The sequence below is a fragment of the Octopus bimaculoides genome, chromosome 23 (genome assembly GCF_046866305.1).
Source record: "Octopus bimaculoides isolate indiv1 chromosome 23, ASM4686630v1, whole genome shotgun sequence".
Lineage (NCBI taxonomy): Eukaryota > Metazoa > Mollusca > Cephalopoda > Octopoda > Octopodidae > Octopus > Octopus bimaculoides.
In genome coordinates this window covers 35,936,837-35,952,836 of record NC_142950.1, presented here as the reverse complement: position 1 = coordinate 35,952,836, position 16,000 = coordinate 35,936,837, and the positions used below count along the sequence as shown (strand labels likewise).

Here is a 16,000-nt window from a genome sequence, read left to right as displayed (position 1 = left end):
CACTTCTACAAATGACTCCACCCCTCCTCCACATCAGTTTTATCTGCTGATGGATTATCTGTGTGTCAAACAGGCTTATCTCTCTCTCTTTGTGGCTTTTTTTAAAAATAAAATTGGCATGTTTATAAGTGTTAAACGAGGTGAAATTCCAAAGCATTCTTGAAATGTTGCAGGTTGTAGAGAAGCAAGGCGGATCCTCCCTATCACCGAAGATGGTTCCAGAAAGTGGAGGTGTTCGGAACAAAGTGGTGTTAGGCATGGCGGTGAGTGTAGTAGGGTACCTGAGGATAGCCGTAGACAAGATTAGTCACCAGTTAATCCTTTTATCCTTAATCTGCACCCATCACTGTCATCATCATAATCATTTACATCATTATTGATAATCAGTGTCATCACCATCACCTCCACCATTATCATTATATCGACATGGTAATGCTCTTCTAAACCAGTGATCTGGCATCACACCTGAACTAATAATATAATTAAAGGTATAGGGAAAAAAATTAGTAACACACTGCAGCACACCTAACATCTCATGGCACACCAGTGGGCCGCGACACACCGGTTGCGGGGCACTGTTCTAATCAGTCTGTGACTCATTTAATTAAAAACAAAATATGCATGAAATAAAGGGTTTCCTTGTTATAATTAAGGCAACAAGCTGTCAGAATCGTTAGCACACTGGCCAAAATGCTCAGTGGCATTTCATCCGTCTTAACGCTCTGAGTTCAAATTGCAGTGACATCAACTTTACTGTTCATCCTTCTGGGGGTCGATAAAATCAGGTGACATATTTGTCATATGTATGCATAAATATATTCTTGGTCTGGGAGTGAACTCACAAACATTTGTTTCATATATAATTCTAATGTTCTTATCCACCAGACCATTAAGGAATCAACTCTGTCGGCACGAATTATGGAAAACTCAATAAATCCACTTCCCAGTTGCAGGGTTCCAGGGTCAATCCTACTTTGTGACACCCGAGACAAGACAGGTGTTGTCTGTCATTGCTACCAAGTTGACTGATGACAACAAGGACATAAAAATTTGGTTGATGGAAACTGTGTGGAAGCTTGACAGATGCGTGTGGGTATATATGTGTGTGGATGACAATATTTGTGGTATTTCAATCAACCACCACTATCATCATTCCATTTCATATTTGACCCCTCTGATCCATTTCCTTGTAGTCCCCTTAGCTGATCCCTACATTAGTAATACCAGACTTAGAGATTAGTCAACAACCCCTCTCATCAACCCACCCTGTTCACTCACCTACCTCACACATGTCTTTCTTTCCTTCCAAGATGTGTCCCTTTTAGCTGCAGTATTTGTTGTCTTCCTCTAAATGTAGTTAACCCCAAATTCTACCCTGCACGTGCAGCCTGTTATGCCTACCCCAATAAACCTTTTATTTGTTTGCAGTGCACTTTAATATTGCCATGGGTGAGGCTTAGACTCAACCCAATCCTGATTAAACTGGCTTTTGATCGAATGCTTTCCAATTGTGACCACCCTGTCTTATTATTCACATACATTATATATACGTTTATACTAGTTAATATATCCTTTACCTTTTTTTTTAAAGGTATTAAGGTGAGATTTGATGGAGATTTAACTGTTGAATTTAACAAGTCAATCTTTAATGTAGAGGTTCATTGGTTAACTCTTAATATTGTTTGAGCAACAAAAAAAAAATCTCTCCATTCTGTCTGTCTGTCTGTCTTTCTCTCTCTCTCTCTCTGTTCCTCTCTCTCCCTCTGTCCTCTCTCTCCCTCTGTCCTCTGTTTCTATCTCTCAGTCTGTCTGTCTCTCTTCTCTCCATCTCTCCTCCCTTTTGGTTTTCTCTCCTCTCTCCCCACTCCCCACTACCTCTTTATCTAGTTCCCTGTGTGTGTGTGTGTCTCTCTCCCCTTTGTCCTCTCTCTATCCACCCTCTCCCCCACCCGTATTTGATTTTTCCTGTTCTTAATAAACAATCCACCTCAACAATATAAATGTGCTGAGGTCATCTTTATTGATCGTCTCTCCTTTCTCCACCATTGTTGATGTTTCGACCTACAGGCGTTTATAGTAAAGTCTTTGTTTAAAAAAAAAAAAAAAAAAACCCTACAAGGTCTCACAAAAATTAAGACCCTGTACATCACTCAATTATTTTATCCCCCACTTCGTTTTTTGTTCAGAGATTGTGAGGCCCTAAAGTGTAAATTAACTCCGCTACTCAAAATTTATTCGGTTTTGCTGCCTGATCAATAAAAAAAAAGCAAAATCAATTTAGTTTCTTACACAAACATAAAGCCTGAGATTTTTTAAGGAGAACGTCAATGTAATATTTGATTTTTTTATGCCTTTCTCATGGCATAAATTAACAACAAAAGCCACCCGAAATGTTTCTGGAAGAACACCCGTTTAATATATCTGGTGAACGTTAAAGGGAAATAACCGTGGAAATCACGACTTACCGTTCCTTCATTTCAACGGATTCTATCCCCCTCCTGTCTCTCCCTCGTTCTCTCTGGTTCTCAACTTTTTCTTTTTAGCTAATTTACATGTCTCACTCTTTCCTTCATATCTTCCTCTCTTCCTTTGTTTTTCTGATATTCTCCCTCTCTTCTCCGTTCTCTTTCTTTGTCTCCCTCTGCCACCCCACTCTCCCAATTTGGAATTGTTAATCCGTATCATCACATCGACACCAAACCCTCAACAATTGCCATCATTGTGTTATTATTCATAAATTATCCATCGCCCTGACCCAACACTGCAGTCTATTACACACTGACACTGAAACACAGTTACCTCCCTTCCATTTCCTTGCTCTTTATGTCTCTTCAAAAACCAATTTTTGATTAGCATCAAACAAAAAAACGCAACAAATAACTATAAACAAATATAAATAAATATTAAAAAAGCTGTCTTTGTTTGAGGAGACAGCTTTTTTTCATTATCAATGTAGCTATCGTCTGAGTACGACCCGAAGGGTGTATTTTTTTTATTATTTCAATTTTATATATTTGGGAACAATATTGCTGTTGTCAGATATTTCAGATTTGAAGGATGGTTTAGTAAACAAGTTCCAAAACATTTTATGTCATAGAACCAGAACCTTTATACCATTGTCCATAAAGCATAGAACCCCTCCTCTATATGTTGGCTGCTGTTTCTAGGAGCAACTGGCAGGATGCTCTTCCCTCGACTCAGGGTGCTTGTCTGGTGTATCTTGGGGTAACTTCTAGAGATACCTATTCTCTCTTCTGCTTCTCACTCAGAAATCTCCATCTCTTATAGATCTCATAATACCCATGTTGAGAAAATGCTGGTTCTCTTTAATCAACCGAGATTTTCTAATATTCTTTCTGCTGTTCTCTTTCTCACTACTCTCTCTCTCTCTCTTTTTCCTCAATCACAGTCTCTCTCTTCCTCACACCCTTCACTTTCTCATTCCCTCTTTTTTGGCCTTATTAACTCTCTCACCTCTTTCTTGCGTTTGTTGGGGCTACTAACCTCTCTCCTGGCATCTTGGGGACTACTAACCCCAAGATGCCGAGTTTGATTCCAGGCAGTGACTTGAATAATAATAATAATAATAATAATAATGATGATGATGATGATAATAACAACATCGAAAAATACCTTAGGAATGAGAACCCAGGTTCGAAATTTCCCTGATGAAGGCTGGAGGGTATATCAGCCGAAACGTTGTGTTAAAAACAAACAGGATGAGGACAAATATCCATCAATTGTAAATAATGTAAATAAGAACTATCATAGTTCTATTATTTAAAATCTATCACAGGAATTTAAGCAGTGAAATGCTTCTAAGGTATTATAAAACTTGGAGATTTGTTTTGAGATGAGGAGCAGAATGGAGAATCTTTAAAAGTTACCTTAGATAGACTTGGTAGTTATAAGTGCTAGATAGATGTCTGTCATTGTTGAGAGACATTAACTTCTGGAATGACACAAAACAAAAGCATTAATGTTTTTTTTACACAAGAAAGCATCTGGGTCACAATGTATGACATGATGTCAACTGCTGGTTCCTTGTTTTAATTGAAATCTTAACCTTTTTGAACCCTTGAGGTTGTGGAGTTAAAGGCCAACAATAGACTGATGCTCCCAGCCCTGTGTACTGACAGTCAGAGCCAGGTGAGCCTGGGGTTTATGTCAGGTGGGGTGGTCACATGCTGAAGTAGTGACTGAGACTACTACCCAAAGCCTGAAAGTATTGGTGTTACACTAATGAATAATAAATACACCCATCACTATATATCTTGTCCTTTTTATCAAAGACACTAACCTGTCTGTTTGTCCCTCTGTCTATCTATCTACCTACCTACTTATCTGTCTACCTACCTGTCTATCTACCTACCTACCTATCTATCTAGCTATCTAGCTATCTGCCTGTCTGTCTGTCTACCAAATCCATTCACAAGGCTTTGGTCGACCCGAGGCTACAGTAGAAGACTCTTACCCAAGGTGCCATGTAGTCGGGAAGCAAGCTTCTTCCCACACAGCCATCCCTGTACCATACATATATTCCAGATGCACACACACACACACACACACACAATCATAAAATCATTAAAAAGAAGGGACACAAAGGAGAAAGGTCAGTTTGTACAAAAAAGAATGAAGTCTGTTTGTCTGATTTTTGTTGCTTGATTTAACTGTGTTTCTTTTTTTTTTTTTTTTTTTTTTGTGCATTTCCAGGAGGTTCACAGCATGACAGCCAAGAAGATTACGAGTATGACTTAATGGAAGGTCTCAGTTCTGATGAGGAGGAAAATATCAAAATATCGAAAGTGAAGTTTAGTCGTGAACCGATCAAAGTAAGTCATTGGCAGCTATGCTTTCTAACAGAATTGGTAGAGCATCAAACTAAATGACCTGTGCTTTTTATTTATGTAGCACTCATGATAGTCAAGGGATTATGGAAATAGAAAATGGAAAGAATGACATTCATTATTTAAAATCACTACAATTGTTTCGACACATTTTTACACCCATTGGTGAGATGTTGTGTAATCATTATCTTCCATCCAAGGTGTAAAATGCACCTCCTCAGGTGATTAAATAAGTTCTTCAGAAGGTTGTGCTGTTATTTCTCTGTCTGAGAATGTATACTTCTTTTACTTGTTCCAGTTATTAGACTGTGGCCATGCTGGGGCATCGCCTTGAAGAATTTTACTTGGACGAATCAGCACCAGTACTTTAATTTTTTTAAAGCCTGGTACTTATTCTGTTGGGTTCTTTTTGCCAAAATGCTAAGTTACAGGGACATAAACACACCATTGTCAAGTGGTGGTGGGTGACAGTCAGACAGACACACACACACACACACTATTTACATTTGGATTTCAAATCTTACCCAGAGATCAGCTTGGTTTTGCTTCCCTCCAGGGGTCAAAAGGAAACTATCAATCAAGTGCTGATGTCTGTTTAATATTCTTATAAAACATCCAGGATGTGAATAGAGTTGAAAGAGGAGAGACATGTTGACTCACAATAAACTACCACTAATCTTTGTCATCACCATCATAGTCATCATCATCATTACTATCACTGCTGCTGCTGCTGCTGTCTCGCCATCTCCACCCTCACGGCTGCTACTGTTTCTGTCACCCCTATTCCAGCTGCTGATGGCCTTATGATCTCTAACTCCCACCTCACCTCTTCTCACTGGGAGAAATTAGGTTACAACCATGTCTACTAATGCCATTCCCCATACCTAACTTAGTATTAAGTCTTTTTATAAATATATATACAGACATACAAACATATGTGTACACACACACACGCACCACCACCACCACCACCACCACCACCACCACCACAGTTTGACTGAGGACTGGCAAACCAGGAGGCTGCACCAGGCTCCTATCTGATCTGGCAAGGTTTCTACAGCTGGGTGCCCTTCCTAATGCCAACCACTCCGAAAGAGTAGTGGGTGCTTTTACGTCAGATGGCACTGGCATCGGCCATGACTACAATTTCACTCGGTTCATAATAATAATAATAATCAATCTGAAAAGGATGAAAGGCAAAGTTGATGTTGGTGGAATTTGAACTCAGAACATAAACGTCTGAAAGAAAGGCCACGAAGCATTTTGTCTGACAATAACCAACATAATAACACTTGTCCTCCTCCCCATAACTAAATGCAGTCTGGTGAGGAAAGTATTTGACCTTTACTCAGGAACAGTGACCTTTCCCTTAACAATTTGGTTCCTGTTTCAACTTCTGCTGAAGGAAGGGGGTTGTAGTCTAAACTTATGTGTCTCCCATTGAAATCCTCATTAATTGTCCTGAGGTGGATTTGAACTTGGAACTTCTACACTCTAGGTGCAGAAGTGGCTGTGTGGTAAGAAGCTTGCTTCCCAGCCTCATGATTCTAGGTTCAGTCCCACTGTCTGGCAACGTGAGCAAGTGTTTTCTATTATTGTGTTGTGAGTGGATTTGGTAGATGAAAACTGAAAGAAGCCAATCTTATAGGCAGGGTTGGCCAAAAGTCACCCGACAGTAAATCAAAATTCCATAAATACTATCTGTAATTCTGTATTGACTGGAATGGAAAAATGTGTCACCCAAGAAGGACTTCAGTCTGAACAATTTTCATGATGTTTCATATTTAGATGTTTTTATTAAATTAATTCAGTCGTTAAACATAAATAAATCTTGGAATCAAATAGTTTTGATTTACTGTCAGGTGACTTTTGGCCAGCCCTATATATCTACATTTTATATATATATATATATATATATATATATATATATTGTGAGGTATATTTGCTAACTAAATGTGGTGGTCCTATAGAGGACGATGCTACTGTTGTTTATAGCCCCAGGAGGACATCCCCTCCAGCTAGCTAATGCCACACTGTCTGTGTCTGATTAATATTTGCGAAGGGAAATATCATTTCCATCTGGTTTGGCAAAAGAGACATAGAATAAGCACCAGGCTAAGGAAAAAAAAAAATTACTGGGTTTGATTCATTCAACTAACAGGTAGTGCTCCAGCATGACCGCAGTCTAATGGCTGATATAAGTAAAAGATTAAAGACTTGTTGCTCCCTACTACGTTCTTCATTCAGCTACTTCTGCATCACTTTTGATGGATTCTATGTTTGTTTTCAAAGCCATCCAGCTTTGATAATTTTGTTTGTTTATTGCTGTTTTCTTTGTTGTTTGTTGTCAGGTGTTTTCAACATGGGCTACATTTGAATATGACCGACGCAACGAGGATGTCGATCCTGTGGCAGCTTCAGCTGAATACGAGCTGGAAAAAAGAGTCGATCGAATGAATGTATTTCCTGTGGAATTACAGAAAGGTAACTTCAATGATTGATCCTTTTGCAAACCCTTACCCATGCCCCACCAACTCCATTTCTTCCAAGAATTACCACAAAGAAGGTTGATTAGAGAAAGTTAGATTTCATCGATCTATAATCTTGCAGAGAGTGGACATAAGGTTCAAATATTCCATCCATGATGGGAGTACAGTGATCATACAAATAGCAGACGTTGGTGTTTCAATAGGTTTACTCTTGGGACCCTCCATTGCTAAGTGCCAGGCTTGAAAAAAAAAAAAGTTTTGGGTCGATTCATTCAACTAAAATTCTTCAAGGCGATGCCCCAGCATGGCCACAGTCTAATGACTGAAACAAGTAAAAAATATTATATATGTATATATATATATTTGTTGTTTTATGCCTGATTTCCATGCTGGTTACAAATTTGCTGCTTTTCTCGATGGTTTAGGGGACCACATCTCAGTTGTATGTTTCATATTTGGGGCAGTTTCTATGTCTGGATGCCCTTCTTAACACCACTCAGAGTGCACTGGGTGCATTTTATCTCAGTACCAGTGTACCTGAGAGAGAGAGAGAGAGAGAGTAGGGATGAGGAGGGGAGCAAGAGGTGAGTGAAAGGCAGGTGTCAGTACCGAATGGCCAGAGGTGGAGGGAGGGGTGGTACAGGTGGAGTGAATGGGGTACATGTGGGTCGGGTCTGATATGTAAAGACAAGGTTAATAGCCTGAACAATTAGGATTAAATCGCTCTTTTGTTAAGGTGGGTCATTTAGATGAAGTTGGGGGGGGGGGGGCAACTGACCTTCCTTGGAGAATTGTAATTGAGAATTTTTAATTATTATTCCTACTTTTAATAAATGCATTTCCTAATTATTTACTGTTAATTACATGGCACTTAGTATAAATTATCTAGGAAGTAATTAGTCTGAAGTTCCATTTGACGTCTGTTTTGAAGGAAATTTTCGGTTAATTATTACTGTTGAGAAAGTGTTTATTTACAGAGCAATGCTACGTCATTAAGGAGGTGGGGGGAGAGGGGAATGGAGGGTATGAGAGAGGTGGAGGAGGGGTGTTTAAGAGAGAAGGGGAAGAGGTTAGAAGTGTGAGAGTGCTCAAGAACTAAGAAGCCTGTAAGGATATAGAGGTAGGGAAGAGAGAGAGAGAGAGAGGAGAGAGGCTGGTTGTTATATAGGAGGAAGATGTGAGAGAAAATGAGATGCAGTAACACAGGGATGGGAAAAGTGAAAGAGAAACATTGAGAGAATGAGAGAGAGGGTGGAAGATGAAGGTCCAATGACACATATGTCTCTCTCTCTCCCTCTCCCTCTGTCTCTGTCTCTGTCTGTCTCTATATATAGAAAGCGTGATGCAAGCATTGTGGCATAGAGGAAGTGGGGGGGAGCATAAAAGAGAAACTGTGGGAGAGGAAGAAAGAAGGAGAGAGAGAATGTCTATTGAGATAAAATTTGGCAGATGGAAACTATATTGAATCACATTGTGTAGTGGTGGGGTGGGGTACAATCATTTGTTTAATGTCTGTTTTTCCATGCATGCATGAGTTAGACCACTGGTTTCCAACTGGGGCTCTGTATGGCCCTTAAAGGTCCATATAAGGTTTTGATGTTAAAATTCCGCTGCAATAAATTGGTTATACAAGACACAAAATATTTAAACTTTTTTTTTTATACAATTCCTAATAATGTTTAATTACAAAAATATCTTAGGATTTTTTATACATACATTGCATAATGATGGCGGAGTCCAGTGGAGTAAACTTGTGCCCAGAGTAGAAACTACTCCAAACATTGCAATTGATTTCTTCCTATGATTCCACAAGGACTCTGCAACTGACCAGTGTTGTCCCTACTTTGGATATTTTCAGCATCTCAATGACTCCTCCTCCTCATAGTTCAACTTCTGACCCCCGTCTCTATCATTAACGGTCATTTCAACCAAATAGTGGTTATTTTCAATGATTGATCTTAGAAAGTGATTGATCTGGTCCGGTTATTTCTAATGATTCAATTCTTCTTTCAACAGGTCACGATGGGCTTGGATTGAGTATTATTGGTATGGGAGTTGGTGCTGATGCTGGTCTAGAAAAGCTTGGTATATTTATCAAGACATTAGCACCCTCGGGAGCCGCTCAGCGAGATGGCAGGTAAGTAAAGAATCTTTGGTGTTATGGGCGTATTCATTGACCTCTCTCTCTCAACAATGCTCCACATTTAATAGTCCAATGGATTGAGATCTGGGGAATTAGGAGGCCAAATGTTAGGGGTTATGTGACCGTGCAAATTTTCAGCCATCCATTCCTGTGTTACTAGAGCCATGTGTGATAGTGCAGAGTCTTACTGAAACACATGACCTTCCATTGCATAATACTTATATCTGATGTCTTCGTGGACAATATTTCTAACTATTCCTTCTGACACATGGAGATCTTTTTTGCAACTAACCTCATGGACTTCATGAGATTCTAATCAATGGTCCGCTGAACTTGCTAGATAAATTCAAGTGTTCTGATGATTTCAGAGTGTTTAGAATACTTTTTATGCTTTGTAGTCTCCAGTGATTCTCTTGTATTCACCTCTCAGGTGTTTATTCTACCAATGAAGAGCTTCAGCTGGAAATTGATAACTTTCTCAATCCCAAACCATCTTATATACTTGCGATGCTATTACACGATGGTATCATTTATTATATCATTATTTCACGGTGATATTTATACCATATTTTCAGTTAATGAGTTAGTTTGCCACCAATATTTACTTAGCTTTAAATTCTCTCCGTCTCTGTGGAATAATTCTGTAAAAGAATATTCAGTCTTTGGTTATTTCATCAGGGCTCTCTTACATCAAGCCTCACTCTCCCATCTGCATCATATACATATGCACACACACATGCACTCGCACACACACACACACACACACACACATTTGTGTTTTTTGTATATGCATCTTTATTTCTCTCTTACATTTTTCTCTCTGTTTATTTCTCTCTCTCTCTCTCTCTCTGCCCCTCCCTCACACAATCCTCCTCTCTCTGCCACTCCTTGTACTTTCTCCTTTTCAATCTACATCTCTGCTCTTCATGTCCCCTTTTTTACCCTCTCATTCTTTTCTACTTGTCTCCTACTCTTACCTTTTCTCCCTTGTCATGGCTGCCTGCTTTTTCCAAAACACTCTCTCATATTCTCCACACACCTCTTTCTCTCTCTCTCTCACACACATCTTTTTGCACAATTTTCCTTCTCCCCCACCTTATTTTCAGTAATTTCCTTACCAGATGTTCCACCTCATTACATTCTACTTTCATCTTGTTCTGTGGAATTTAGTTGAGAAAATATGGTTAAAATGTCTGTCGGATGTCTAACGTTTCTTCAGTTTGAATCTAAAGTGTGAAAGAAAGCATTTATTCCGTGCCGTCCATCTCCCATGCATTTTGAAATCTTCACCTAAAGAAACCTCAATGCATTCATTGATGCAAAAGACCTGAGTTTCAGACAAATTGGCTGAATTCTTTTGGTGTATGGTGTTATACATCATTTATCTCACTGACTTATTGTCAGGTTAATAACAGCAGTTAGCAAATACTATTTATCTATAAGTTGTCATCTGATGATGATGTTAATTACAATAGAAGGTGGCTGGCTGATGAAATTAAACTAAATTGGTTCTGAAATGCCAGCTGTCATAAAGTTGTCTGTTCTTTGATTAGCTTGGAGATCTGTTTTTAGAATGTTTGTTAACTGTCAGACTAGCTTTGTATTTTAAACATCAGAATAAGTTTCTGTATGAAACCTAAGGTAACTAATATTTGCATAAAATCTGGAGCTGGACCCTTTTTAATCTGTGTTGTTAATTCTGGGTTATGGTCCTGCTGAGTTAAATTGATTTTTTATTGGTTTGACCCCCCCAGAGAAGAGACTGGAACCATGGTCTACAGGCTTGCCAAGACCATTACCAGTACTCTCTATAGGATTTGAACTCAGAACCTAAAAGTATGTGCGCTGTTATCTATATTAATTTTTTTTTCTAGTCTAGGCATAATTCCAAAATGTTCAAAGAGTAGGGGGGGGCATTGTTGTTGTTGTTGCGACAGTGGTGGGATAGAATTGTATTTGGGTTGGCGTCTACCTTTACCGGAACTAATTCTACCAACCCTAATCCCTGATGAAAGGTAAAGTTTATCCTAGTGGGATTAGAACCCAGAACTCTAAGGTACAGTGAACTAAATATTTGATAGAAACATATGCGTGGTACCCCCCCCCCCCCCCATTCACCCCTATCACTCCTGACAGCAGGGGTGGGTGGGGGAATGTTGTTCTTGTGAATGTCTACTGATACATTGCTATATTGCTGGTGGGGTGGGGTGGGGACTTTGACTCCCTATTCTAGAAACATTGAGGACTTATGAAAAAGACCCCCAAAAAACAAAATCAACAAGCAACCCTTAAAGAAAAACAATTCTCTCTTCCCTTGAATAAAGGGATGACTGCTGAGGGGGTGATCTCTTTTAAATACATCTTTTCCTCTTCCTTTCTCTCTTTACTTTCTTATATCTGTCTGCCTGTCTATCCTCTCTGTTTGTGTATATATACACACACACACACACACACACACACACACACACATATATTAGTGTCTATATATATCTGCCTCTGTATATTTGTATGTCTCTCTCTCTCTCTCTCTCTCTCTACACACACACACACATACATATATATATATACCTCTATTTATCTATCTATCTATCTATCTATCTCTCTCTATATATTTATCTCTCTCTCTCTCTCTATCTATCTATCTATCTATCTGTCTGTTGTATATATATATATATATATATATATATATATATATATATACACGCACACACACATATATATGTAGACAAACACACATACACACCACACGCATGAACCTCTCTCATCTGCCTTTCTCTCTTGTCTCTTCCATTAAGGTATAAACCATCTCTCTAGTTACACACACACACACACACACACACACAGAGCTTCTCACCCCCACCCCCACCCCCCGTTTACAGTCCACCATACAGTCAGACTTCCAAAAGACTTCCAGGAAGATTCGTTTTCAGAACTTGTTGTTGCACCCTTCAACACTCTTCTTCATCTTCTTTCTTGTCCTTAAGTATATTTGTCTGTCTGCGATTATACCCACCACAGACCACCATCCATCCTCCCATCCAGCCAGCCAGCCAGCCACCCCTCTTCCTCCTCCTCCTCCTCCTCTTCGCTACTCTACTCCAGCATCTGTCCCTATTCCCTGCACATATTTGCAAGACACAGATACATATAGACATACCCCCACCTACACACACACAATAATACACACCCACAAACGTACATAGATAAATGTACATGGACATACATACTACATACACACATGCATAATATAGTCATACATACATGCATGTGAAGAAGTAAGTGTGTATATGTTCTTATGTATTCACGTTCTTGGATATATATATATATATATATATATATGCACAGACTCAAGTATGTGTATAAGTGGGCACACGTACATGTGTGTGTGTGTATATATATATACACACACACACACATAGATATATAAACGCTTGCACTTGTGTGTGTGCATGTGTGTTGGTACAATTTGTGGTGCCAACTATGAAATGAAGAGGGGCATTGCTTTTGGTGAGGGTGCTGGTAGTAGCAGCAGCAGTAGTTAGGTTCCCAACTGTATTTTTAGCTCTGTCCTGCCAAATTTTTCCCATTGAAGCTTCAGATTATCTCAAAGAGAGAGGGGGGGAGAGGGGGGGTGATGTTGGGTAGGAAGAGGGTAAAGGAATTGGTTAGGGGTTTGGTGCGTCTGTGGTTGGTGATGGGGTTGAGGGGAGGGAGAGACTATGGGAAGCTGAACTTTGAGAGGGACAAAAAAAATATATATATATATATATATAAGAAAAAATATAAACTAAAGAATAAAACAATAACAAAAACAAGAACCCCCTTCCAGTGGGACAGGAAAGGGAGGAAGGAGGAAGTTATCCATTCACACACACACACACACACACATATATATATATATATACACATATATACACATACATACACCCAGGCGCACACATACACACACTACAGCTGTTAGTGAGTGTGAAGTAGATAGAGAAAATAACAGATTTGCGGTTGTGTATATAGTTTTTTTTTGTATATATATACTCACACACACACACACACACACACACACACACACACACACACGTATATATATATTGTGTGTGTGTATAAAATCAGAGAGGGGAGTGGCGAGAGATTTTTGAATCTCTGGTAATAGTTTCAGTAGAGCAGATAGTAAGGAAAGGAATATCTTGGCAGGGATGTACAGAGGAATAATGGCAAAGAAGATGCAGAAGAATCTTTGGGTAAGAACAACCAACCTTCCTCTTGTTTGTTTATTCTAACCTCCTGTCAATATTCTTTCATTATCTCCATCAACACACACACACACACACATATACGTACACACGCATATATGTTGTCCTTCGGTTGTTTCTTAATATTTTCTAAGAATCAAAACATTATCATCTCTGTCTCCCTTAATGTTGGTGTTGGAATACGGCATTTTCTTATTATGTTGAGTGTGGTACCAGTGCTATCCTAAGGCATGGGCACACTGGACATTTGTCCAAGGGGCTTTACAGGGCTAAGGGGCCAAACTCTAATCTAAATATGTTTGGTTTACTATCAATAAGTAATCACCATAGGGCCCAGTCCACTGATATTTGCCCAGGGTCTGATATTGCTAATACAGCCCTAGGGTGATAGATTGGTAAAACCATCTGATTTTCTGCTGAAATACTTTGTGGTATTTGTTGTGGTTCATTAGGTTCTGAGTTCAAATCTTACAAAGGTAGCCTCTGTTCTTCATCCCCACCCCAAGTTTTAACAAAGTACCAGTTAAATATTGGGGTTGGTTTAACCCTTTAGCATTCAGGTTACTGTGAAATGAAATGCTTCTTACCAGTTCCTCTCAAGCTGTCCAACCCATGCCAGAACGGAAAACGGACGTTAAATGAAGGTGATGTTTTGAATTAATTGAGCATCTTCTTGTGGCTTTGTGATTTCAATGATGTGATTGTTTATTTTTTTTCGTAGAATGACATTGTTGGGTAGGTGTGAGAGGCCAGATCTGTCCAGTTTGAACATAAAAACATGGAGAATATTTTGGCCAGTTTATATGTTGAACTGACCCTACTTCCTAAATGACTGGCCCTTGTGTCCAAATAAGAAATTAATATTTTGTGGTTGGCAGAAATGCTGGAGAGTTTGATAAAATGCATTACAGTGTTTAGTGACATACCTGCATGTTCTGAGTTCAAATTCCACCATGGTCGAGTTTGCTTTCCAGGTTTCGATAAAATAGGTGCAGCCAATTGAGTAGCAGTATTTTGTCTGTCGCTATGTTCTGAGTTCAAATTCTGCCAAGATTGACTTTGCATTTCATCCTTTCAGGGTCGATAAAATAAGTACCAGTTGAACACTGAGGTCAATGGAATCGGCTATCCCCCTCCCTAAATTTCAGGCCTTGTACCTATATTATTATTATCATTATCATTATTATTATCATTATCATCATTATTAAAATTATTATTATTATTATTATTATTATTACTATTATTCAGTAGTCTTATTTTCATTTCATGCTTTCAGTGCACACACAGTGCAGCTCTGTGTGTGCTTTGGATCTGCATCTGTGGTTTGTTTCGGTTTTGTTATTTCTGCTGTATTGAAAGTGCACTACAGAGGAAGTGTGCAGTGCCTAGCTGGGCTTATTTTCTCTATGTTACATAATCATGAATCCTGTGGTTTTCGTTATGTATTTGTACGTTTTTGAGTATACTTAATGCACCTTTTATTATTATTATTATTATAGGGTTGTTTCTTCTATTATTATTATTATTATTACCTCTGCCTTCGCTGAGGCAGAGGTTTTGTTTTCAGTCGTGTTTGTTTGTTTGTCCGTGGACAAGATATCTCAAGAACTGCTGGATGGATTCAAATGAAACTTTCAGGAATGTTTGGCCTCATGACTGGCACAAACTGATTAGATGTTGGGATCAATCCGGTACTGGACAAAGATTCTGGATTATTTTTCCTGTTTTTTTACTTAATTTGTGAGAGCATTTGGGTTCATTTTTAGTATTCTCGTTTGTGAGAGCAGTCAAGTTTACTTCGGACATTCTCATTTAAAAAATCATCCCCAGCTAATCATTGAAAGGACGTTGGTGTTGCCTTTGCAGAGGTGTGCACTCTCTGCGTGCTCTTGTTGTTGTTATTATTAATGTTGTTGAGGTTGAATTTACCTTTGACCTTTCTGGGTTGATAGGTTACTAGTTAGATTCATGTTCATTAAGTACCAGTTATATGCTGAGGTTGAGCTAAACACTTTTATTCCTCCTGTTCCAATATGTCTTTGAGCCAATCTTATCATCATCATCATCATCATTAAACTAGAAGAATCATTAACCTGGCAGGTAAAATGCTTAATGGTATCTCATCTGTATTTATGTTCTGAGTTCAAATGCCACCAACGTCAACTTTGCCTTTCATCCTTTCAGGGTCGATAAAATAAATACTAGTTGGCCACTGGGGTCAATGTAATTGACTTGCTCCCCCCCCCCCCCCAAAAAAAACTTTCAGACTTTCAG

At 38.9% G+C, this 16,000-nt stretch overlaps 1 protein-coding gene across 50 annotated transcripts in view; it reads left to right on the top strand.

Annotated features, from left to right (window-relative positions):
• LOC106878301 (uncharacterized) overlaps positions 1-16,000 on the top strand; it is a 176,227-nt gene that overhangs the window by 96,992 nt on the left and 63,235 nt on the right. For 37 of the 50 annotated variants that reach the window (XM_089340389.1, XM_089340415.1, XM_089340376.1 and 34 more), the window contains 3 exons: positions 4,714-4,832; positions 7,199-7,331; positions 9,353-9,473. In XM_089340389.1, the coding sequence (XP_089196515.1) occupies positions 4,714-4,832; positions 7,199-7,331; positions 9,353-9,473 (373 nt within the window). Of the gene's footprint in view, positions 1-173; positions 264-4,713; positions 4,833-7,198; positions 7,332-9,352; positions 9,474-16,000 lie in introns of all 50 variants that reach the window. The other 13 variants (XM_089340413.1, XM_089340398.1, XM_089340388.1 and 10 more) reach the window with 1 other exon arrangement.